The sequence below is a fragment of the Alosa sapidissima genome, chromosome 5 (assembly GCF_018492685.1).
Source record: "Alosa sapidissima isolate fAloSap1 chromosome 5, fAloSap1.pri, whole genome shotgun sequence".
Lineage (NCBI taxonomy): Eukaryota > Metazoa > Chordata > Actinopteri > Clupeiformes > Clupeidae > Alosa > Alosa sapidissima.
The window spans coordinates 37,976,739-38,002,340 of record NC_055961.1 but is presented as its reverse complement, the minus strand read 5'-3'; the positions used below and the strand labels follow the sequence as shown (position 1 = coordinate 38,002,340).

The 25,602-nt window shown below is 40.5% G+C and overlaps 1 protein-coding gene across 1 annotated transcript in view; it reads left to right on the top strand.

Annotated features, from left to right (window-relative positions):
- The first annotated feature begins 14,509 nt into the window (after nucleotides 1-14,509).
- stt3a (STT3 oligosaccharyltransferase complex catalytic subunit A) overlaps nucleotides 14,510-25,602 on the top strand; it is a 29,119-nt gene continuing 18,026 nt past the window's right edge. Inside the window, exons 1-7 of the mRNA XM_042091301.1 lie at nucleotides 14,510-14,728; nucleotides 15,389-15,509; nucleotides 15,604-15,664; nucleotides 15,752-15,873; nucleotides 18,567-18,712; nucleotides 18,838-18,928; nucleotides 19,020-19,126. Coding sequence (XP_041947235.1) covers nucleotides 15,422-15,509; nucleotides 15,604-15,664; nucleotides 15,752-15,873; nucleotides 18,567-18,712; nucleotides 18,838-18,928; nucleotides 19,020-19,126 — 615 coding nt within the window. The 5' untranslated portion in view covers nucleotides 14,510-14,728; nucleotides 15,389-15,421. The remainder of the gene's footprint in view (nucleotides 14,729-15,388; nucleotides 15,510-15,603; nucleotides 15,665-15,751; nucleotides 15,874-18,566; nucleotides 18,713-18,837; nucleotides 18,929-19,019; nucleotides 19,127-25,602) is intronic.

The following is a 25,602-nucleotide window of genomic DNA, read 5'->3' as shown; positions in this document are numbered from 1 at the left end:
GAGGTGAGGCTCAACCCCGACAAGTGCCGCATATGCGTGTCGGAGGTAAGCTACTTTGGACAAACACTCTCACGCGATGGCATCAAACCAGACCCACACAAGGTGGAGGCAATCAGAGAGATGCAACCCCCACAGAGCAAAGCACAGCTGGAGACGGTCCTCGGCATGATCAACTACCTCTCCAGATTCTCTCCACATCTCTCACAGGTAAACTCACCTCTCAGGCAGCTTCTGAAACAGGACAGTGAGTTCACATGGGATGCAAACCATGACAAGGCGTTCCAAGAGATCTCATCACACAGCACCCAGGCCCAGTGCTGTCATACTTTGACCCACAAAAAGAGTTACGACTCCAAGTCGACGCCTCAAAGAGTGGCCTAGGGGCTGTCATGCTACAGGATGGCAAACCAATTGCCTATGCATCTAAATCCTTAAACAGCACAGAAGAAAATTATGCGCAGATTGAGAAGGAGCTCTATGCTGTGGTCTTCGGCTGCAAGCGTTTTCATGAATACCTGTACGGGAGGAGAGTGATTGTGGAATCAGACCACAAGCCCCTGGAGGCAATACTGAAAAAGCCACTGGCGGCAGCACCACCCCGGCTGCAACGGATGATCCTTCAGTTGCAAAAGTACGACATCCACATCCTGCACCGCCCCGGAAAGGAGATACCGGTAGCTGACGCGCTGTCACGTAAGTCGATCGAGCACCACACAGGGTCCTCAGCAACATGCCTGTGAGTGACACGAGGCTCACAGAAATCAAGCAAGAAACAGCACAAGATACACAGCTCGCCACACTAAGAAAAGCCACACTCACTGGCTGGCCAGACACAAAGAGGCAGTGCCCGCCCAGCATCCAGGAATCCTGGAACCACAGAGATGAAATCTCACAGATGGACGGCATCTTGTTTACAGGTGAGAGAATCATTGTCCCCCAAAAGCTCCGGGAGGGCATGATACAACGCATACATGCCAGCCACCTCGGCATAGAAAAGAGCAAATACCGGGCAAAAGACCTACTCTTCTGGCCTGGCATGGGAAAGCAGATCGAGGAGGCTGTGGCAGCCTGCAACATATGCCAAAAGCGCCGCAGTGCAAACCCCAAAGAACCAATGATGTCACACGCCATACCTGAGCGGCCATGGCACAGGACTTTATCGTCATAGTGGACTACCCGACAAACACGGGACGTCCCCCGGACCTCATGCCGACATTCACGACGTCCCCGATTGGTCCCGAACGTCATGTTCTCTAGCGGACGTTCCGGTGATCTTATTGACGTCCGGAGCAAGTTATCGTTTGGTTATTGCATGACGTCCGGTGCAGGACTTTCTGGGGACGTCACCGCCAGGTCCCTCGGATGACATTTGCATTTGGTCATTTCAAATACCTCCTAAGGACCCGACAATAACGTTATATATGGGGACATGGGGGGGACGTTTGTTTATTCACACATGGCAGCGGAGTTGAGAGCGCTCTGGCTACCGCCTGCAGGACGGAGACATCACATCCATGCACGATTTCACGTTACACGTCTGGGGATGACTAAAGTATCTATCTATCTAGTCTCTAGCAGTAGCTGCATTAGCCTACCGTAGTCTAAGGCAACATATCATACAGTTTATGAAACTGGGAAAAGGGTTAACGTTAAACTCAAAATGTATGTGCTACATAATTACGTAGCGCATACATTTTGAGTTACAAGTTACGTTACAAACTAGGGAAGGGATTTTATCAAAATGTTAGCTGATGTGATGCTTGGTGTAACGTTAGCAAAGTCGCTGTTCTTAGCTTCTAGCTTAGCCTACAATGCGCTTTTCTTCAGATAACTGTCATTACGTGATGCATGTAACATGCTCTAAATAGGCAGTGGTTTATTTAATGTAGTCACGTACTTATTATCTGTTTTATTTTCAGAAACACATACACGGCCGAATTGGGACTGAACCGGCTTTTGGAGCTGAATACGATGCAATAAAACTAGAGAAATGTTAAAAACAGACCATGTAGCATTTGTTTAGGGTTGTCTAGCAACATAAGTGACTATTTAACTTGTAAAGCAAAACGATCTAGCTCTACATTGCAGAAGAATTAAGGATACTGCTTCTTCATGACTTGTTTAAATGTCATTGTAATTTATTTGACGCATGCTCGCGTTTAAAACTGTCACGCATAGGCCTAGCTGTCCCCGATGTTACAGCAGCTCCTTGTGGAAACAGCAAAGAGTGCACATATCCGATGAGATTTCTAACGAGGAGCAGAAGCTCTCTGCCTCACCAGAGCCTTACTGTTTATTAATAAAACAATGATATAAAATAGAAACATCTGAAATCTATTTCATCTTAAAGTTGGCTACAAAGAGCATTCAGAGAAAACGATACATATTTCTTTATCTGCAATGTTCCAGGAAGATAGGCTTACATTAGGCTGTCCCTGTTTGATCACAGGTCCAAGAAAACGAGTGGATATAACGTCAATGCATTCTAGTTATGTTTCATGTACTTTATTTCATGTTGAGTTTTGCTTCCCAGCATGCATTGCGATTCATTTAGTATTTTTGGCTATTATTAGTTTTTAATATTTTGAAACAATATGGTTTGAACAATTTATCTTAGGCTAGCCTAGGCCTACTCTGATGATGTTTTGAACAATATGCTACGGGATATGCCCATTAAAACGTTGTATTAGTTTATTAAGAAAATGACACCGTAGATGTGAAAGAAGCACATCCTAGCCCGGTATAAATCTCCATGTCTACTCATCATACATGCGTGAAAATATGAGGTGAGTGAAGTTGATTGCGTAGTTGTAGAACAAGTCATTAATGCGTGTTCGTGTTCCGTCTACCTCTCTCCTAGCAACGCTGAGATTTACAGGATGTAATACCATACCAAATCGCGCTTCATGTTTTTTTTTTTTTTTTACCATCGCGGAAATATAAACGTTGTGCACATAACGTCGCGGTGACCATTACAGGACGTCCTTTCAAAGTCTCGTGGACGTCTTTTAGACCTCCCGAACAGAGGTCCGCGGGACGTAAAGGGAACCCTACACAATGTCGAGGAGGTGTGACGTTCACCAGGGGACCTTTAGGGGACGTCGCCAGGACTTTATTTTGTTTACTGGGTATTACTCAAGGTTCTTTGAGCTGGAGAAGCTCTCCAGTTCCACCTCATCAGCTGTCATAATGAAAATGAAAGGAGCAATGGCTCGACACGGCATCCCTGAGTCCATCATCAGCGACAACAGTCCGTGCTACAGCTCTGGTGAGTTTCGCCTCTATTCACAGACATGGGGTTTTCACTCACACCACCACAAGCCTCCACTACCCACAGAGCAACGGTTTGGCTGAAAGAACCGTTCAGACAGCCAAACGCATCCTGGACAAAGCCAAAGCAGGAAACACTGACCCATACCTGAGCCTACTGGAGTATCGCAACACGCCAGTAGACAACCTGAAATCACCTGCACAGCTACTGATGAGTCGGAGGCTCACCATGTAATGAGTCCTACCAGCTACTGCAAACCACCTGCAGCCACAAATCGCCAGTCAACATGCTGTTCACAAGAGGAGACAGGTATGTCAACAACGTCAGCAGGCGTACTATAACAGAACTGCCAAACCCCTGCCCCAGCTGCCCACAGGCACACCAATCCGTTTCCGACAGGAGGATGGATCATGGAGACCTGCGACGGTGATGCACCCTGCACACACAGACAGGAGCTACCACATCCAAACCGGAGAGGGCCAAACCTACCGACGCAACCGTCGGCACCTCCGCGTAAGCCAGGAGAACATTAACACTCCCACCACACAGCAGACGTAGTAGAACATTAACACTCCCACCACACAGCAGACGCAGGAGAACATTAACACTCCCACCACACAACAGACGCAGGAGAACATTAACACTCCCACCACACAGCAGACGGCCTGTCAGCAAGAGCCTGCTGAACCTCCAGACAGAGACAATCAGCCTGGTCACACCACACGATCAGGTTGCACTACCAAACCAAGAAAAGTTCTTGAATTGTGAATGATTGTAAAGGGTGTAGGCGGATCGCTGCCCTAAAAAAAAAAAAAAAAAAACTTACCTGTTGCTGCAATGTTTGCGAAAAGAGAGAGAGAGAAAAAAGTAATGTTCACACTTACCTGTTTACACTAACCTGCGTTGTTCTTGCAGCTACCTCTTGAAATGTGATGAATGATTATAGTTACCTTGTTGCACATACCCTGTGATGATCCTTGAAATATGATGAATGATTATAGTTACCTTGTTGTACCTACCTACACCTACCGGGATGAAAAGAATGTAGAAACAAAAAACAAAACACTTATATGTCATGTTGTGACATTAATTGAAATTAAATTTATTGAACTGCTGTAGCACTTACCTTTTAGTACCATGTGGATGTAATAGATGATATTTACAGTCCAGAGCTATATTTTATACTATTATAAAGCCTTGATGAGTTATTGTGTATTATCCGCCTAAAAACTATCATTCTACCCTTTCCTACTCTCTGACAGAATACTTTTAACCGTCATTACCAATTTGCAAATAATCTGACAGTTCATCACACAGTCAATCTATTGGTACCAACATTATCTACTACATACGTGTCTCTCGCCTCTTCCCTAATCACTTTTAACCGTCATTACCAATTTGCAAATAATCTGACAGTTCATCACACAGTCAATCTATTGGTACCAACATTATCTACTAGGCCTCTGCTTTCAAAAGAGGTCAAGCACTTGAATATAAGTCAAAGCATGTGGAAACAGGGCCATTGTTAGTAGGCGGTGTGCAATTTCGATCAAAAACTCAAAATGGATGGGTGGGTGGGGGGTAAGTGTAAAGATTAAGGGCCCTATGACATTCTAAAGTGCATCGTCACTCGTCAAAAGTCTATTCAAATTTAGTAGGATGTCCAGTTCACATTGGGAGGGGTTCCAGTATCAAAAGTGGAGCGCATGGCGTAACAAGGTGTTCCTAGGTCTTTTAATCAGTCATATGGGTGTGTTTGGGGCATCAAACATCATTTTAAACCAATGAGAATGACATCTGTCATTCCCTTTAACGGCGCAAAGCACGATATGTCAAATAAATGCATCGGTATTTTGGCATTCAACGGCGCATTTGAAGGAGGCTGCTTGCGAGACCGTATGGAATAGTCATTCTTAAACCATGCTTTACTAAAACCTAGCATTGCCTTCACGAATTTGCACTCGTCTATTATTTGAACTCATTGGCAAAGTGAAACTAACTTCACCAAGGAGTCAATCAACGACAAGACAGTCATATGCAGTTACTTTCACTATTGACTGACAATGAGTTACCACCGAAAACATAGGCTGGAAAAAGCAACACTTACCCTAATATTGCTCAAATGACTGAATAAAACAACATTTATCCTGCAGAGGAGTTGCTTATATCTCGTGACAGTGCGTCTTCAGCTGTGCTCCATACGTGTCTCTCGCCTCTTCCCTAATCACTTTTAACCGTCATTACCAATTTGCAAATAATGCTGAATAACTACTCATCATGAGATGTACAGTATTTCATAATATCTTTATTCTAATTATGTTTCCCATTGTAATCGTGCAATTTGTAATGCTTTGCATGGACGTGCGCTGGTGTGCGTTCATGAATGATAGAAGGATGGTGCGTGCACCTGCCAATATGACTGTTGACATGCGCTCTTAAAATAGCATATAAACAACTCGCCATTGACTTCTGACCAAAAAATAAACATGCAAAATACCGAATTAAGCTTTGCGCGGGTGAATAACGAGCTTTACGGCATGCGCTGGAGCCCAAAATACAGCCCATAAACTATTTCTATGTAGTTTTCACTGTAGGCTTTGACTCATTGTCTTGCTGGAGAGTAAAATCTTCTCCCAAGTCATAGACACACACTGCCCTACAAAGGCAAAAGACCTTAACTCGCCAGAGTGTGAAACTGAGAAAAATGACTTTAAAGTTTTTTTGTTGTCCAGCCAATTGTATGATAGGTAGGACACTGAAAATTTCCCAAGTAATTGTCATAATGAATAAATGTATCTACATGAAAAAAAAAAATCAGCTCAAACTTGATCTTTGACCCTTATTTGGAAGTTACTGTATTCTGCCTTTGCATTATCTGCAAAACAATAATGGTCATACAAAGGCAAAATACCTTAACTTCTAATTTATTGACCATTTGGACTTTTATCACTCTATAGAAACATTTATATGATAACAATGATAGCCTTAAGATAACATTTAGTGAGTTTTGTCTAGTAAGGCTTAATATTAGGCCTCCATCAACAGAATATTACAAAATACAAAATAATGAGAAGGCTACACTGGAACATTTTAAAACTTTATCGTTGTACTTAATTTAAGTAAAATAACACTTTAAGAGCCAGAAAACCAAAAAACAGCCACAACATGATCCAAGCCAATGCCATTGGAAACGTATGCAATTACAGGAATTTTGCTACTCATGGACACATAATAATTTACTGTCTGTGTCGTGCGGGCGGCGGAGGAGTCACACATTGATTGGATTTCTTTCTTGACAAATTAAAGGGACATCGATTTAAGGACATGCTGTGTAGTTTTGTTCGTATGGGAGTCAAATATTTTGCAACCAACACTGTCTAGCTTTAGCTAATAGCTTACTCATAGCGACACTTAAAATTGAATGACAACATCCGAACAACGTTGCACTTTGATAGATTTTAGGCTAGCTAGCCTGCACATAATTATATTGCGAATGGGCTTGCTGAAAACTTGTGATGGATTTAAACAATGGATTTGTCTTCTCAGTGGATGTTGTTTTCCATGGATTTTTTTAAAGGTAAGCTGCGATCTAAGTTCTATCTGCTGGGTTAGTTTGTGTGCGACATGTTCTCCTCGCCGGGGAGGGACAGGGAGGTGTATCGTGAGGCGTCCCCAACCCACTCGCTTTGTTTTCTGCCAGTGAGTGGACTTGCAGATTGGCAGGCAGCTAGCCACCTTGTATGGCACGAGAAAACGTGTACTAGGCTACTAGTTAATAGTATCCAGGCTTTGAGACATTTATGGTGTCTTACAGTTGCCTGGCACAACATCTATCATGTAGGCTATTTGTGGATCAGGAACAGTTAACTAGCTAACTAGGCTACATCCTAGCTGAATTTCACAAAATCTGAAGTAGTTAATGCTAGATAGTAAAACAACCACTGCAACATTTTCTTTTCACTTTATTGAAGTGTGGCTGAAGTGCTTCAATTAGGCCTACATACAATACACAGGCATAAGACACTCTGCCTTTGTTTTACCCACCACCAATGTTAATATGGTTTGCTGTGCTGAAATTACGGTGCACTGTAACTTAATTCCAGCGTTCTATAGAGCCGCGAATCAAAGCTAAAGAACCACAACTGATGTTACGGGCTATGCCTTGGCTTACCCTCTGCTTTTTGAAGTTACGGCAAAAACAGCATCTTATTTTGATAAGAAAACAACAAAATTGACTCAAGATATTTGTCCACATGATAAAATTGATGCCCATTGTTCCAAAAATGACAAAAACTAATTTTTGATAAAATTGAAGTTACGGCCTTTTGCCTTTGCACGGCAGCACAGTAGGCGCTACAAACCGGATCAATGGTAAGATTTAAAGAATAAACTATGCTTTCATTCTGCTGTAGGCTATAAGGAAATAGATAGGCTATGTTAATAGATACCGATCTTAACTGTACATTTTGTTTTCACAGACTAACTTTGCCTCTTAATGAGGCCGTGACCTCCTCTTTGCTCGGAGCTGTCTGCAAGTCATTCAAGCAATTCGGTAAACTCCAGGTTGCTGTCCATAGAGGACAGGTTGGCTGCTCTGGAGTCGAAAAACTGTGCGGGAGAGACTAAATCTAAGAAGAGAAGACGGGTGCACAATCCCAAGCTTGCGGTAGGAATATGTTCGATGACTGCTAGCTATGCTAAAAGTAGCCTAGCCTAAAACCAAAGCTAAGAGTAGCCTAGTAGCCTTGCAAAAGAACAAGTGAGCAGAACCAGTGTAAGTTGCTTTATTCAAGTGTATTTTTGAGTCGATCGAGAAGAAAGAGGGTAAGACTTTTTGGTGACTATTTTTCAGGTGCATTGATAGATGTGTCGTGTCCATACGCAGTGCATCGCACAGTATTGTTTGTCTTTATTAATTCTTTTTTACAGCTGCTGGAATCGAGACAGAGTGTGCTAGCAGAGGACGAGGTAGAACTTTGGAAGTCCGCCACTGTAGACGGCGTTGTTGGCTGGGTGTTTGGATGGATTGCACGATCGCCATCCTTTCGTAGCCTGAAGCTCTCTGAACTCTGTGCCACGCTGCAGTCCCGGTTAGAGGCGATTCCGAAGTACAGAGCCACGCACCATAGGCGTCTTCAAAACGGGCCTGCCTCAGAAAGAACCACCAGTTACTTACAGCCCCAAGGCAGCAAATAGTCAGTTCACGGAGTTGTAGCTTTTTGGCTGCTCGTGAGCTACCTATATGTTGTGTGGACAGATCCTCGCTTTGTACATAGTTGTGTGTCTGTGCTAATAAAGCTCTTTCTTTGCATAAACATGTTCCTGGCAAATGTTCCTTTCCCATTACCATTCCCATACCATTAGCACTCTGCAAGCTCGCCACATACGTCATAGTACGGTTCTGACATTCGCAGGTTGCAAATTGTCATTAATTGCCGAAAATGAGGGAGATCTCCGGGCGTTTACGGGGACGAAAATCCCACTTTTCACGCAGTGCAAGAGCAAAAGAAGGCGCGCAAACCACAAAGTCGCGCAGAAAATGGATGGAACTACGTCATGCTATCATTGTGGTTCAGCTGAGCACAAAGCTAACGATAACTCCTGCCCTGATAAAGACTGTTAATGTAACTCGTGTGGGAAGGTTGGGCACTATTCACGTGTCTGTAAATCACCCCAAAAGCCTGTTAAGTGACTGTGGCTGAAATCTTTGTTTTAAGTGTTGAAAATTGTTGCACTGTTGACACAGCTAAACTCAAGTGCAATGTTACTATATCTGTACCAGACACTGAATAGACATGTACTGTTAGACTGTTAGTGGATACAGGGTCCAGTGTCTCTATACTGCCTCCAATAGCGCTTGAGTGCGAAGTGAAGCCAGTACAGCAAAAAACTTAGACGTCTACCTCTCTCAGTTCGTGATGCTGTCTCCCAGGAACTCAGGAACCTGGAGCAAAATAGAATAATTGAGAAAATTGATGCATCTGATTGGGTCTCTCCAATTGTAGTCACTAAAAAAAAGTCTGGTGATATACGCATGTGCGTTGATTTGAGAGAGCCAAACAAATCTGTAATCACTGATAGCTATCCATTGCCACTAATCAAGGACATACTGTCAGAACTGCATGGGGCTGTTATGTTCTCTGCCCTGGACCTCAAATCTGCTTACCATCAGCTGAAATTGCAGGAAGAGAGCAGAGGGCTCACTGCTTTCATTACACATGAAGGTCTGTATCAGTACTGCAGAGTATACCTATGGACTTTTCCAAAAGATGATGACACAAATTCTTAGTGGCCTAAAAGGGGTGCAGTGCTATCTTGATGATGTCATTATCTATGGAACTTCAGAAGCCACTCACGAGGCCAACTTCCGTGCCGTGCTGCACAGGATCAACAATGCAGGACTGAAACTGAATGTTGATAAATGTCAACTCCGTCAAACTGCTCTAACCTTTCTTGGCTAATAGATTGGTCCAGAAGGTCTGCTGCCGGATGATTCTCATGTTGCTGCCATTCTGAATGCTCCACCACCTACTGACCCTAGTACCCTTCCTACTTGTGAGCCTACGTGAATCAGCGGCAGTCATTCTTGTGTTCTCCTTTACAGCAACAAGACACTCCAACTGTAGCCTAAAAAGATTAGATTATCAATGATATGATAATACTGCTATGATGATAATACTGCTTTTATTGCACAACTGAGAAATGGGGGATTGGGCTATTAATCGGTTACAAGGGGCTGCAATCTATCCAAAACATCTACCAAGCCTTCTCTGGGTTTGTTGGGTGGGTATTGCAGACAAATAAAGCTGCTTCATCGACCATCCTCGTCTCTGTCATCAGTCAGAACTGACAAATACAACGCAAGTTATACTTACAAGAGAACGAGAAGCCGCTGTTCATACAGCGAACAGGCATTGAAGGAAGCACTGAATACTGTTGAGGGAGCATCTCAGAAGGCAGCGGCACGTAGGTCTGGGATACACCCAAAGACCCTAGGCGGCACCGGGCAAAGGGAGTGTTGCAGCCTGGGTCTAGCTGTTTGAGCAGGAAAGCTGTGTTTACACAGTCTTTTGAACAGTAGCTCACCAAACATATCCAGGACATGGAAAGAGCATTGTTTGGTCTCACTACCAGGGATGTTAGGATTAGAAAGCTGGCGTATGACCTAGCAGAGAAGTGCAATATCAAACATGTTTTTAACAGGGAGACCACACTAGGCAGCAAAGACTGGATGTCTGTTCATGAGGCGCCAATGCAGTCTCTCCATTTACACTCCACAGGTCATTAGTATATTACGGGCTGTAGGGTTTAACAGGCCGAAGGTTAACATGTTCTTTGATATTTATGAGGAACAGCTAGGGAACCTGAGGTAAGTAGACCCTACACGCTTGTGGAATATTGATGAGACTGGTGAACAGAATGTCCAGGGACCTCAGCAAATCATGGCTACCAAAGGGAAAAGGCAGGTAGCCAGGATTACAAGTGCAGAGAAATTATTTAATGTAACGGCAGTCTGTGCCATGGGTGCTGCAGGTCAGTTTGTCCCCCGTTTTTGTTTGCCTTTCCTGGAAAGCGATTGAATGACCGCCTCCTTTACGGTGCTCCAGCTGGGTCAATTGGGGGAGTCTCGGATTACGGGTGGATAGAGAACTCCCTGTTTGTCCAGTGGCTGAGACACTTCTGTGACTCAGTAGGATGTTGTCCAGAGCGGCCACAGCTAGTTTTAGATGATGGACCAGTTCATGTTAGGGCCTGGACACACCAACTCCATTATCGGCCGTCGTCGGACAGTCAGGCGAGTCCGGTGACTCGAGTTTTTTAAGTGTGTCCCATGCCGTCGTCAGTCGGAGTCGGCGTTCATTTTGGCCGATGTCGGCCTCAATGACCAATCTGTTTGGTGGAGTGCTAGAACCCTTGACTAGCCTAAACATTATCTCAGATTAGTAGGCCTATGACCTAGTTAGTGGCCCTACATTCAGCGATGTAAGTTATGAACCCATTTTGATAAACTGTCCTAACATATTTTTGCTAGAACTAGTAGACTACCACACAGTTGCTGAACATATGCTATTTCAGGTTAGTTTGAAACAACATACAAGTTTAACCAAAGTCTTTAGTTGCCATCGGAGCTAGTTGGCTAGTTCAAACTTTTGCCAACTTAATAAAAGCTTAACTCGTGTCACACTGTTCGCCAACAGCAACATTATCTTATTTGTTTTCAAGTAGCAGGGAATTCAAGCCAAACCGTTGCAACTCTGCCATCAATCATTATGTTAAGCCCGCCTAACAACTCTATACACAATTTGATTGGCCTGATAGAAGTTTAATTTTTCGAGCTCACAAGCCAACGGAGAGTTGCTAGACTAGCCCTGACAGCAAATGTAATTTGTTGCCGCAAGGGTGCGTCTAGATTTCTAGGCTAGTAGAAATCTTGTTTCTTTTTACTAATTATTCGTGCAATCCCTCTGATATATTGTGTTTTTCTTTTTAAACTTAAAAAGGTATGTTTTTGAATGTAATTACTCGGACAAGTAAGGGATAACGGCTGCCAAGAAATGCAAAGCACTCCCCGTCACGCAGCGTAAATTTTCTTCCTCCCGAGATTTCTCCACGTTGCTTGATGTAGCCTAAAACATAATTTTATGAATACTTTATAATGCTGTATCAAACCTTTATGTGCCAGCGTGAAACATGCAAAAGGATGACAAGAGGTAGCCTATTTCCAGTGTACTTATTATACCCTTTTTGTCAGATTCATGCTGGTTGTAAATTTGTATTGAACCTTGAAAAAAGGTTTTAAAACCTAAAACATAACATTTTAAGCCTGTGGTAGTGTGTTCACAGGGTTGTTAATTTGTTTTAGATTGTATTTTTGTTTTATGACATGTCATGTTGTGCTTGTAGACTATTGTAAATTTGCACCCACAAGCTTTGTTTTGCACTTCCCAGCCACCGTATGAATGTGACAAATAAGTCACTTCATTGTTTTTTATGGCATAGTTACAAGCACAGATGATCTGGTTAGGGGAAAGCTGGGACAGTTGTACTTATTATACCCTTTTTGTCAGATTCATGCTGGTTGTAAATTTGTATTGAACCTTGAAAAAAAATGTTTTTTTTTTTTTTTTTTTTTAAACCTAAAACATAACATTTTAAGCCTGTGGTAGTGTGTTCACAGGGTTGTTAATTTGTTTTAGATTGTATTTTTGTTTTATGACATGTCATGTTGTGCTTGTAGACTATTGTACATTTGCACCCACAAGCTTTGTTTTGCACTTCCCAGCCACCGTATGAATGTGACAAATAAGTCACTTCATTGTTTTTTATGGCATAGTTACAAGCACAGGTGATCTGGTTAGGGGAAAGCTGGGACAGTTGAAACACTTTTTAATTAAACATAATTTACAAAGCGATCGTATCACACTGAAAGCTAATATTTTGTCACTAGCAACCAGGGGTGAAAGTAGTTTTTATTTCTTGGTGGTACTATGATATAGAGTTATAATGCGCGCGCCGAAAATTTCACTTAGCCTAATTATTTATTATTTATTTGTTTGTTTATTTACTGTATTATAGTCTACTTATCAAGCATTCACTAGGACTTCTTATCACTCTAGTATCACTATATACTGTATCTTTAACCCACCTGTATCTGTTTTTGATTATGAATAAATTGCAAACACTTAATTTCAACATTTATTTATTTATTTAGCCTAGTTACTCTGCTCGCTCCCACTTCCAATCGTTTTTTTTATATAGGCTACTGTATATCATGAAACACGTTCCTTTGAGTCATGCCTTTTTATTTGGGAGACTGCAACATACTGTAGCGTTTCACTATCATGAACTGATTTATTGTCACAAAGCACACAATGCAGCATATAACACAGCGGGCCGTGTGCGGGACCGGCTTACTTTCACCCCTGCTAGCAACCTACAAATGTCATCTGTCAAATATAGTTGCATTTTCAGCTTTGAACAAAACCATTCAGGAATTATTAGGCCTGCAGCAAAAGTGGGACGTGCGTAATGTTTCATTCGTCCCTCCTGGTCGGTCGGGATGATTGAAACAGCATGGGGGATGAATTAAACATACAGTTTAAGCCATATACACTTCCCACAACTTCAATATTTTACATATCATGAATGGTACTCCCAAAAGGTGTTATTTTAGATAGATTGTTGCGTCTTCCTGAATGTCTGTTAAAGGAACCGTATGTAAGATTGTGGCCAAAACTGGTACTGCAATCACTTTCAAATTACTGTAGAACGGTGTATCCCCTCCCCCTCCATCCTGACTGGCAGAGCTGGCAACCCGGATGCCGAAATACTACTGACTTTGTGATTAGTAGATAGGTGGAGGTGGCGCATCAGGCCAAAACACAACATGACAACATCAACATCAGTTGAGGGCTGCAACTTCACTTTTTAAATGACAATATCCTGGCCGTACTACTGTTGTCAGTGATATAACTATTTGAAATGAACATGATTTCTTAATGTCTAATGACATATCAGGGCCATTTTATGATTAATTGAAATACATTTCTTACATACGGTTCCTTTAACAACTCACTGCCTTCATTATCGTGAAGTGTGTATGAAGCGGTTATTAAAATATCATGCACTTTGGATGATTCTGCCATTTTTATAGCTAGAACAGCAAATTTCCCATTTCTATAATGTATTGTGGAAAATGTTGTTTCACTAGGTTTTTTTGGCCACTGCACATCAAAATAAGTGCTTTTAACGACCCACAGCCCATCAGTCTCCATGGGAAAACTTGACCCCCTACCTGGTGGGCCCAAATATATTTTCGTCTTTCTAAAACTGCTTTTCCATGTCTCACCTCCATAAATTATTGTATAAACACAGATATTTGTGCATTTACTTAAAATACATGGAGTTACAGCCTGGTCGGGTTCATTTTTTAAACAATTTATATATAGTTTTAGTTTCAGTTGACTATGCTTACATATCTCAAAGGCCATCGCCAGAGCCCGTTTTTGGAGAGCCATTCATTCTGGACTTATTCGTGAGCGTCCTCACGTGGAACCAGAACAGGAACTGCAACCAGTTCAGAAACCGGAAGTTTCCCGAGAGTGGCGGTTCTCAGAAATTCCCCTATGAAATTCCCTGCCACCGCTGTTCACGATGACAACGCGGCGTTTGATTTGGTCCTCGCGGAACACCATACTAGGTACCTGCAAAAAGGACACGTCATTCTTGGAGCGCCCGGAACGCAGTGCAGACAGACTGGATTGATTGGCGGAGAACCAACTAATAAGGGAAGGCCTCCGATCTTGAGATGACATGATCTAGCCAATAACCTTACTCGTTACAATGGTCAAGGCGGGCCTTGAACGTTCATACAATTGGAACTTCAGTACTCGTTGGGTTGGGAAAAGTGCATGTTTGCGCCAGCACAGAAGTAAATGAGTGGCGTGCAGAAATCTGGTAAATATGCATGTGATTGTTAAAATGAGGATGTTTCATAGTGAATGTTATTCTAGGTTAGAAATATGAAAATCACTGTACGGTTGTTCAGATATTTAGCATACGTGTGCATGCCTCTTAACGCGACGCCAGCTAATGTCAGCGTTAGCTTGATACCTATCGTTTGAATATCCAGTACTGCAACTGTGCAGTTAATTGTGTTGTAAGAAAATATACATAACAGCTTTGCTAAAATGTGCATTAATATAGAGTTAGGGGAACTTCACACTTAATCATATCAATCCTACACTAGGTAATGTCCTTATGCTAAACTAGCTCTGACACTTCCTTGTTCCAAAAACAGCTCTAGTTAGTTGTGTAATTTCAGGTAACGTTAGGCGACTAGCTGCCTAACAGTTTGCCGAAAAGTTATACATTTTTGGCATGTGATATGCCTGTACATTTGTTCAGACATTGTACATTTAATGGCTAAGAGGAGTTTATGAAGCTGTGTCTGGTTTTGTAACGTCTGCACTTTTGCAAAGTTCAAGTCAAGACCAACTTACTTCCGCAGTTTCCATGCAAGGAATGGAGACTGAATGTCATAAAATAGCTTCTTTTTTTTTTTTTTTACTAAATAAGATGCTTTCCCTCCGTGAATGTCTTCACCTCTCCACCTAGGAATTCCGAATTTGTCATTCCAGCCCTGTAAAAATGACGAAGTTGGGCTTCCTGCGGCTGTCCTATGAGAAACAGGACACACTCTTAAAGCTGCTCATCCTTTCTATGGCAGCAATCCTCTGTGAGTGTGCTTGTTACGAGCATTGGTTTGAGAAGTAATGTCACATAGAATTGCTCATGAGTAAAACTTGTTAACATGTTCTTTTTCCTTACAGCATTCTCCACCAGACTTTTCTCTGTGTTGAGATTTGAGAGTGTTATCCATGAATTTGACCCGTAAGTTTTGCTTTGATTGGACTAAATCAAAATGTGGAATGTGTCAACACTGTGCAATCAAAACCATTGTGTGTATCACATCCTCAGATATTTTAACTACCGTACAACTCGATTTTTGACTGAAGAGGGATTCTATAAATTCCACAACTGGTTTGATGACCGTGCCTGGTATCCTCTTGGAAGAATTATAGGGGGCACCATCTACCCAGGTACAGTCTGATTTAACCCAATATTATAAATAATATAAAAAATATAATAAAATAATAATAAATGTGTTGTACACAAACTTGTGTATATGTAGGGGTGTCACAACCTCGGTTCTATGGTCCGTACATGCCACCTCGGAATATCAGGGACCGCCCCGTGATTACGTTGTTTTTCCACCGTGAGTGTTCATGTGCTTTGTCGTCTGAATGTGTGAAGAACATGGATGCCACAACAAAGGTTAAAATATACGTTCACTAATCTTAAATTAACAACTGTATTTGCTTAAAAAATATGGTGTAAGACGCTTGTGAATGAAGGTTATGCAGCTTTTAAGTCACAAAAATGAAAGATTCCCAAGTTCACATTAAAACTGTTAGACATGGCCATATGGCCTACAAATGAACTACAAAGCGACAACAAAAGTGACGACGAGCCCCCAACTGGGTAACTCCCACCATTTATTTCCACATGAAGTGATGTGAATGATGTTTTCACTGTGAACATTTTTTTCCCATGCGCATGAACGTATGTCGGTTATCAATCGAAATGAGGTCACAATGTCAACCTTCAAAATCAATGGTGGAGTCGAGAATGTAGCCATGCCCCCAATTTTATGTCCGGCTGGCATGGCAAAAGGGGGGGGAAAAAACCACACCTGCGATTAAGTGCGATGAGTCAACAGTGGCTCCTAACTTGAAGCTGCAGCCTGTTAAGACACTATGGCAAGTTGCAACTGCTGATTTATGAGACACATCAACCAAACTCAAAACCTCTCCCGCTTCTCTGAAATCACCAGTTTGAAAATATTTTGTGGTTCATTCATTCATGTCAATAAACAACACTCAACTTAGCCAGTGATAAGAAGTTACAGTTCAAATTTACTTAAAGGCATAAGACACATTATTTATTTTGTTTTATTTATCCTTTGTTTAACCAGACAGAGATCTCTTTTTCCAAGTCATGAACGCTATGCCATGCCTTGAACACTAACCTTGTGCCTCTTTAGAGGGTTCTAAAAAGGAAAAAAAACGTCATTCAATGGTATTTCATTTCACTGTCTTCACATCTATGTTCAAAAGCTTCTGCTGAATTAATAAATGTAAATATTCATGCCTGTTCTGTGTAGTAGCTCATGGTAGGAACTAACTTAAAGGTGCTCTAGGCAATATTACGTGTTTTCTAAGCTAAAACATTTTTTTGTCACATACAGCAAACATCACCTCACCATCCGCTAGCTGTTTGTGCCCGACATTGTAAAAAAACGCAGTCTCTGGACAGCCCTGGCTCCAAAAACGGCAGCAAAACCAACTTGGTCCAGCGTGGACCATAAAAACATAAACTGTTCCAGCCAATCACCGACGAGATGCGCGTTTAAGAGAGTTTCAATTGCACGGGAGGCAGGGGGAGGGACTAGCGAGCTAGCTCTCTGTTTTGTTTGAACGTCAACAGAAGTGACGTTACCAAACATCGCTAAGGACACCTTTAAGCCAAGTTCATAATTTCAGAATAAAAGCCCTTGATATAAAGCCAGGTGGATACATTGTAGGTGTGTAGGTTTAAGTTGAGTTACTGTCACTCTAAGATTGTCTTGGTAGTGTCTAGGTCTAATTGAGTGAGGAACCCTTGGAGTTTTTACACCGTTAAAAGGCTACTGTGGATGCAATTGATAATGTTTTCTATGTAGTTAGTTAAAATAAAGGTTCATACTCTCCTTGAGACAAGCACTTTTGAGTCAACAACAATCCTTCAACAATTGTTAAAGGTTGTATCAGCGATTAAAAGGCCCAAACATAAATTCACATTCATCTAATCTTTCCTAAGGATCCGCTAGCTGCCCACCCCATAAGCAGGCTGTCAAAAAAAATGCGTCTCTGCAGGCAACCTAGGCTCTGAGATCTGCACACAAAAACAATTGCTAACAACAAGTGTTGCCAACCACTTAATGGCAAAATAAAGTGTTCCAACCAATAACCGATGAGATGCGCGTTCAGGAGAGTTCCAATTGCACGAAGGGGGATGGGGAGGGAGTAGCAAGCTTTGTTTGTTTTGTTTGAACGTCAACAGAAGTGACGTTACCCCGCCATCGCTGATACAACCTTTTAATGTTTTATTTTGTGCACACACAGGCACGCATGCACACACACAGGTGCGCGCACACACACATGCCACACACATACATACACAGGCACGCACAGGCATATATATATATATATATATATATATATATATATATATATATATATATATATATATATATACACACACACACACACGACAGTCACAAGTGAACACATACACACAGAGAAGCACACATACACAGAAGCAAGCACACACTCATTTACACACACACAAGTTGCAAGACTAGGGGGATGGAGTAGGAGACAAATTGACAAGCGTGATTTATTTTTGCGGAGAGAACGTGCAGGACTGGGCAGCGGTTATATTTTGTACCACTCTGAGGTACATCTAGTGAAAAAACAAGATTTAGAATCGAATTGTGATCTTAAAATCTAAAATTAAATCGAATCAAGCACTTGGAGAATTGTGACACCCCTAAGAATATGCTAATGAAGCTTGACTTGTCCAGAGTAAGGTCAATTGTAGTGTTGTAGAAATTGTAGTGTTAATATGGGTAATTGTTCTTTTCAAACATGCTCATGCCTGAGTGAATCTAACTCTTGTTTAATTTTCCTAGGCTTGATGATCACCTCTGCGGCACTTTACCATGTGCTACATTTCTTCCATGTCACCATTGATATTCGCAACGTCTGTGTCTTTCTGGCACCTCTCTTTTCATCCTTCACAGCCCTTGTTACATACCACCTTACAAAGGAGCTCAAGGTTTGATTTGTCATAGTGTCATCTTTATTACTGCATGTGTTCTAAGCAATTAAGTGATTTTTTTTTCTCTTAAAAGTGCCAGGGTAATATGTTACACGTCTCATTTTTGGTATCAATGGTATTAGGATGCGGGAGCTGGACTTCTTGCTGCTGCTATGATTGCAGTGGTGCCAGGATACATCTCTCGATCTGTTGCTGGCTCATATGATAATGAAGGTAAACAGATTTATCTTCATATTATCAGTTAAGAAAAACTACGTTTTAGATGTAGCTGGTTATAATGAGGTTGTATTTGCTCTTTTTGTAGGTATTGCTATATTCTGTATGTTGTTGACATACTATATGTGGATCAAAGCAGTGAAAACTGGATCTATTTACTGGTCTTCAATGTGCGCACTTGCTTACTTTTACATGGTAAGTTGTGTAGAAGTGTCTTATTTGTTGATTGCTCCTATGAATTCATCAACCAATTGACGGACCTAAACTCTCAGTTGTATTTTTCACTTTTGTAAACTTTCCCCATAGACTTTGCATTAGCACTATGACATCACAATGGACTAACTAGAAAATGTAATTTCGAGGAAATTACCAGTGCATGAAAATATAAACATACTGTATATTAACATAAAATGCAAAACAAACTTTTATTCGGAAACAGTTGGCAGGAGTCATAGTTGATAACAACTGACAGTTGAAATGTCTAAACAGTTAAATAGTTGAGTAGTTTAAATAGTTAAATTATTTAATAGTGAATTATTGTAGTGAGGACATTTATTTTGAAACCGTTGTGGGCAGAGGAAATAGGAACCGAATCTGTAGTCTTAAGAGAGCCAGATTGTATGCTTAAAGCCTGAGACAGAGTATATAGTTTAATATAAGTTGAATTTAGATAGTGTAATGGATGTTGATAGACAGAAAGTTGAATGGATGTTGATAGGCAGATTGTTTAATGGGTGGATGAGTGAATGGTTTGAAGGGGATGAATGGATAGAAAGTTGGATGGAATGTGCCTTATATCCTTGTAGAATGGAGAGACACAGAGAGAGTTGGCCTAGTTAAGCAGTTGATACAGGTGCAATCAGTTTAACTGGCCCTTTGATGGGTCCTAGTAGTGAGCAGCTGGAAGTTGATACAGGTGCAAATCAAGTTAATTAGCCCATTGTGATGTCATCAGCCCATGTTAAGTCTATGGGGAAAAATAAGCTTGTTTTTTATTAATATCTCAAAAAGTATAAAGTTTACAAAAGTGAAAAATACATTCCCCACGTGTCCTTTTCAAGACCTACGTTAACAAAGTTTGAACGAAGTTTCTACGTTAAACGGTTAAAGCTGAATTAGATGCAGAAATTTGGTGGGAAGAATAACTAGTAAACGCAATTCCAGGGAATTACCAGTGCATGAAAATGCAAAACATATGGTGTGAAATATCTTGTTAAAACAGATGATGTGCTAATTGGCAACCAACAGGATGAGGTTTAATATAGTTGAAATGACTGAATTAGGTAGATGAGGTTTAATATATAGTTGGAATGACTGAACTAGGTAGATGAGGTTTAATATAGTTGGAATGACTGAACAGATAGGTGGATAGTTTAAAAGGTTAAATTATTTGCTAGGTAGATGAGGTTTAATAGTTGGAATGACTGAACTAGGTAGATGAGGTTTAATATAGCCTGGCCATCTGGCCTAGGATTCTAATTGCTTAACGGCAGTCTTAATAGAGCCATATTGTATGCTTTAAGCCTGAGACCGAGTATATAGTTTAAAAAATGTAGATAGTGTAATGGATGTTGATAGACAGAAAGTTGAATGGATGTTGATAGGCATAGAAAGTTGGATGAAATGTGCCTTATATCCTTGTAGAATGGAGACACAGGGAGAGTTGGCCTAGTTCAAAAGAAAGCAGTTGATACAGGTGCAATCAGTTGAACTGATTCTTTGATGGGGCCTAGATTAGGGCTTTGACTCCAAACTTCATTATTCGAATATAATTCGATTATTTTAAAAATTAAAGATATTCGAACGAATTTTAGGGATCTCTTAATATTCTAACCTGTAGCCTATGGAAATATTTTTTTGTAAATGTATTTGGTTGTAGCCTAAACGTTGTTTTCAATTCAGATTCCGAGGTTTTTTTCACGCCTTCTGAAGTGAAATTGCGAGCTCATTAGCAAGGCTATTATTGGCCATCTGGGCTCCTGTAGGTTAGCATCCTGGCTGGTTCGTGGTTAGTGAGCAGCTCCCACATAGACATTTTTATTTTAAACTTAACCTTCCTCTGATTTTAATCACCTTAGTTATCAATCAAAACAAACAGGGAAAAGAAATGGCAACACAATCATTAAAAACACTCAAATAAATAAATGTGCAGATAAGTCTGAATGAAAAGCAGCACTGGTTGAAGCCTGGAAATATTGTAAACAAAGTAACGTTGGCTTAATTTGCTAGTTTATCATAGTCTATGGTTAGACTGTTCAGTTTCCCCACGTGTGTTTAAGTTCCAATTGAATACTTTTTCTCTTTGGGACAGGCCCGTTTGAGTCTTGGAAAATACTTTCCATTTGCATTGGGATTGAGATGATTAGAATTTAGCAGTCAATTTGAATGCAGTAGTTTTGAACAAATTTGTGCAGCGTGCTAATGATGCTAACCGGATTTAATAGCAATTTAGCCAGTCATCTTGCACAATTAATGTTTGGATTACATGTGCATGCTGAGGAGGGATGCACCTGTTGAGAGGGAGAGAGAGAGAGTGCACGGGGCAAGGAGAGTCTGTGTTGAGGTAACGTTAGGCCTACTTCTACCGCCTACTCTGGTAGAGTTTGACATACTACAGTGCAAGATATATTTAGCCTATTTTATTTATGGACAACATAAGGCAGGAGGTGTGTGTTGCTTTTAATTATGAATGTTCTATCGAACGTATTTTTTATTGATAGCGATATAGCACATGTAATCGATATCGTTGTATCGCCCAGCCCTATGCTCAATAATAACAATTTTGACACACGCATTTACTCAGCCTTTCGTGCACGTAGTCTATTGACATTGACTAATACACTGCCCTCTGGTGGACAGAACTAATAGAACTTAAGTTTGATACCAATATTGGTCTTATTGGTTAAAAAAATAATACATATTCGAATATATTCAAATTTTAATATTAATAAACAAACGAACTTCGAATATGATTTTTGGGCAAAAGTCAAAGCCCTAGCCTAGATGAGCAGCTGGAAGTTGATACAGGTGCAAATCAAGTTAATTAGTCCATTGTGATGTCATCAGCCTAATGTTAAGTCTATGGGGAAATTTTGAGTAGTTTTTAATAAATAGTTTAAAAAGTATAAAAGTTACAAAGATGAAATGTACAAAGCACCCATGTCCTAAGTAAGACCTACGTAACATAGTTTGAATGAAGTTTCTACGTTAAACGGTTGAAGCTGCATTAGCTGCGTTAGAATATAATAATAATAATAATAATAAGATGATGACTAGGAAGAACAGTACAGTGCATTTTCATGCACTGTAACTAGAAAAGCATTTCCTGAAGGAAATACAGTGCATGACAATGCAAAAAATATGATGTAAAATATCATACAGAGTAAAAACTACTATAACTATATTGGTTGCTAGGTAGATGAGGTTTAATATAGTTAGAATGACTGAACAGTTAAATAGGTGGATAGTTTAAATGGTTAAATTATTTGCTAGGTAGATGAGGTTTAATATAGTTGGAATGACTGAACAGTTGAACAGGATGTGTAGTCTTAGGCTACGTTTATACGGTGACGATGAAAAGAGAAGACACAGAAGTGGCGTCTCGTCTTCATTTTTTTATTCGCGTTTAGACGAGCATTCTCAGGGGGAAATCTTTGTTTATATGAAGACGCAAGAGTATGTGATATTCGATTGGATATGCATTCCAGGCCGCTGGGTGGTGGTGTGATAGAACCCCGGTACGTCACGCGCAGACATTCTAATTTGACAGTTTAGCCAGAGAGGTAATCAAGGATCTTTGGTTTAGCCGTTTAGACGGAGACGCAACCCGGGTCGTCTTCAAAACTCTACACTCTGGAAGGAGTCTTCAGATTTTTGCGTCTTCAAGCCCCGATGGCGGGGTCGCCGTGTAAACGAAAGGCACTTATGATAAAATATTTTGTCGTCTTCCTTCGCAATCGTTCTCGTATAAACGGCCCCTTATATTAAGAGAATGAGACTATATGCTTAAAGCCTGAGAAACTGACAGTCGATGCAGGTGGCCTGGCCACCTGGCACAAGATTCTAATTGCTGTGATGTCATAAAGGCCTAATAGTTTTTAATTAATAGTTTAATCAATCAATCAATCAGTTGAACTGGCTCTTTGATGGGGACTAGATGAGCAGCTGGAAGTTGATACAGGTGCAAATCAAGTTAATTAGCCCATTGTGATGTCATCAGCCTAATGTTAAGTCTATGGGGAAATTTTGAGTAGTTTTTAATAAATAGTTTAAAAAGTATAAAAGTTACAAAGATGAAAAATACAAAGCCCAGATGTCCTAAGTAAGACCTACGTAACATAGTTTGAATGAAGTTTCTACGTTAAACGGTTGAAGCTGCATTAATTGCGTTAGAAGAAGAAGAAGAAGAAGAAGAAGAAGAAGCCTAGGAAGAACAGTACAGACTATAATAATAATAATAATAATAATAATAATAAGAATAATAATAATAATAAGAAGAAGAAGACTTCGGATAAGTGCATTTTCATGCACTGTAATTAACTTGATTTGCACCTGTATCAACTTCCAGCTGCTCACTATTAGGACCCATCAAAGGGCCAGTTAAACTGATTGCACCTGTATCAACTGCTTTCTGCTTAACTAGGCCAACTCTGTGTCTCTCCATTCTACAAGGATATAAGGCCAACCATTTTTCTTTGGCTCCTGCTGTACAGGAATATGTACTTGATGAAAAGACGACAGATTAGAAGTTGGAGCAGCTGTTCAGTGTTCAACACCAGATTCTGCATTGCCAAACTTGAAATAATAAGAAACTACTGACAACGGCAATGTCAATGGAGAAAAAGTGAACACCATATGTATTTATCATTTGGTCAACGCTCCCTGATCCCTTCAGAGACTTGGTTCCCCAGTAGCAATGGATATTAGGGAAGGAAGTGAAGCCCCATGTCAATGATCAATCCTAGAAAACTGTGAGTGTCTTCTGGAGTCTCTTCGTCCCATGCCCCTGCACTGTGTGTTTGCATACGACGGCCTACTAAGCACAACCTCCCACCCGTCGGTTGATAAAACCACATATGCCTGGGACAACAACATATAAAAAACAACATAACAAGTCTATTTCAGTGTTTTAGTGGCAGTCTACACCACCCTATGCACGCCACCTAAATCTATACCTTCTTCCTCCATCCTCACATGGTCTTCAACATTGTGAGCGCAAGCTCATCAGCAGTCAGCTACCTCTTCAGGCCTGCAATGAGGTCTGTGTAGGTCTTGTCATCCTCCATCTGAAACAAGTAAAATCATACAAATGTAATACCTTTATTAATTTACAAAATAAAATCAAAACTACAGATGTATGTGTGTGTGCACATACATACACCAGAAGAGGTAGCCTTGAAACTATTGAAGCATTCTGAGTAACTCAAAAATATTCAGAAGCATGAAAAGTCATTTTATTACACATGGGTTTAGCTGCCCTAAATCTGATTGCCTGGCTGGCATCAAGATAAAGACAGATTACATTTCACCTAGTAACTAACTGCTGAAAATGCAATAATGACATTTCTGACATAATATGTGATTTCACATCCTGTTTTCTATAACTACATATTGAGAGGACTAGAAAAGCTATCAAGTCATGTCATTTTAGAAAATGTTGAGACGAGCACGTCTGATGTTTGTCATTTATAAGTTAGCAAGCTAAATCAGTTCACAACAAACTGCCTAGCGAGGTAACAACTCGAGGACGGGCAATACAGTAAGTTAATTAGCACTACATTTCTGACAGAATATGTGATTTCACATCTTGTTTTCTACAACTACATATTGAGAGGAGAACAAATATCACTCCACTTATTTCATGTAGAGAACCGACACAAACAAACGCAGCGCCCATTGATTTATCCAGCTTTGATGTGCTAACGTTATACTGACTTGCCAATAATGCTTACCTAACAAGCAAATTGGTAATAGAAAACAAACTTACTTACAGGTTATATACTAACAGGTTTTTAAATGAAATTGTCAAATGAAAATAACTGACATCAAAAGCAAACGAGAGTACTGCAAGCAGTTCAGAGTAATGCAGCTAGCTAAAAGTTACATGACGATGCATTTAGCCCCCGTTATGCCATAATGTTGACGTTGATGAGAAAGCATATTTCTGTCAAATAACATGATTTTAGGACTACAAATTAAGATTAACCATAACTACAACCAATGTAAAAACATATTACCTCAGTTTATCCAGCGGTGCGGTTTCCAGTCGAGGTAAACTCCAACAAAGTGCAGGTGGCATCTGGCTGTCAATATAAACGACTGAAGTGAAAAGTTTTTTTTTTCACGACTGATCTTCAAGTATCCAAAACATTTCGCGCCATAAATCCCTTAACCAATCATATCAAATTGAAGCTTATGTTGTCAGCATTACAGGGAAGATTTCAGAAATAAAATCAGTCATTGGACAGCTGAGATATTAAATGATTGGTCATCGTTAAAATTTTAACGAAATTAGAACAGTCGGGCTTGTAAGGGTTAAACCTCCTCTACCTAGCAACCAATATAGTTTGTTTTTACTCTGTATGATATTTTACATCATATTTTTATGTTGTATTTCCTTCAGGAAATGCTTTTCTAGTTACAGTGCATGAAAATGCACTGTACTGTTCTTC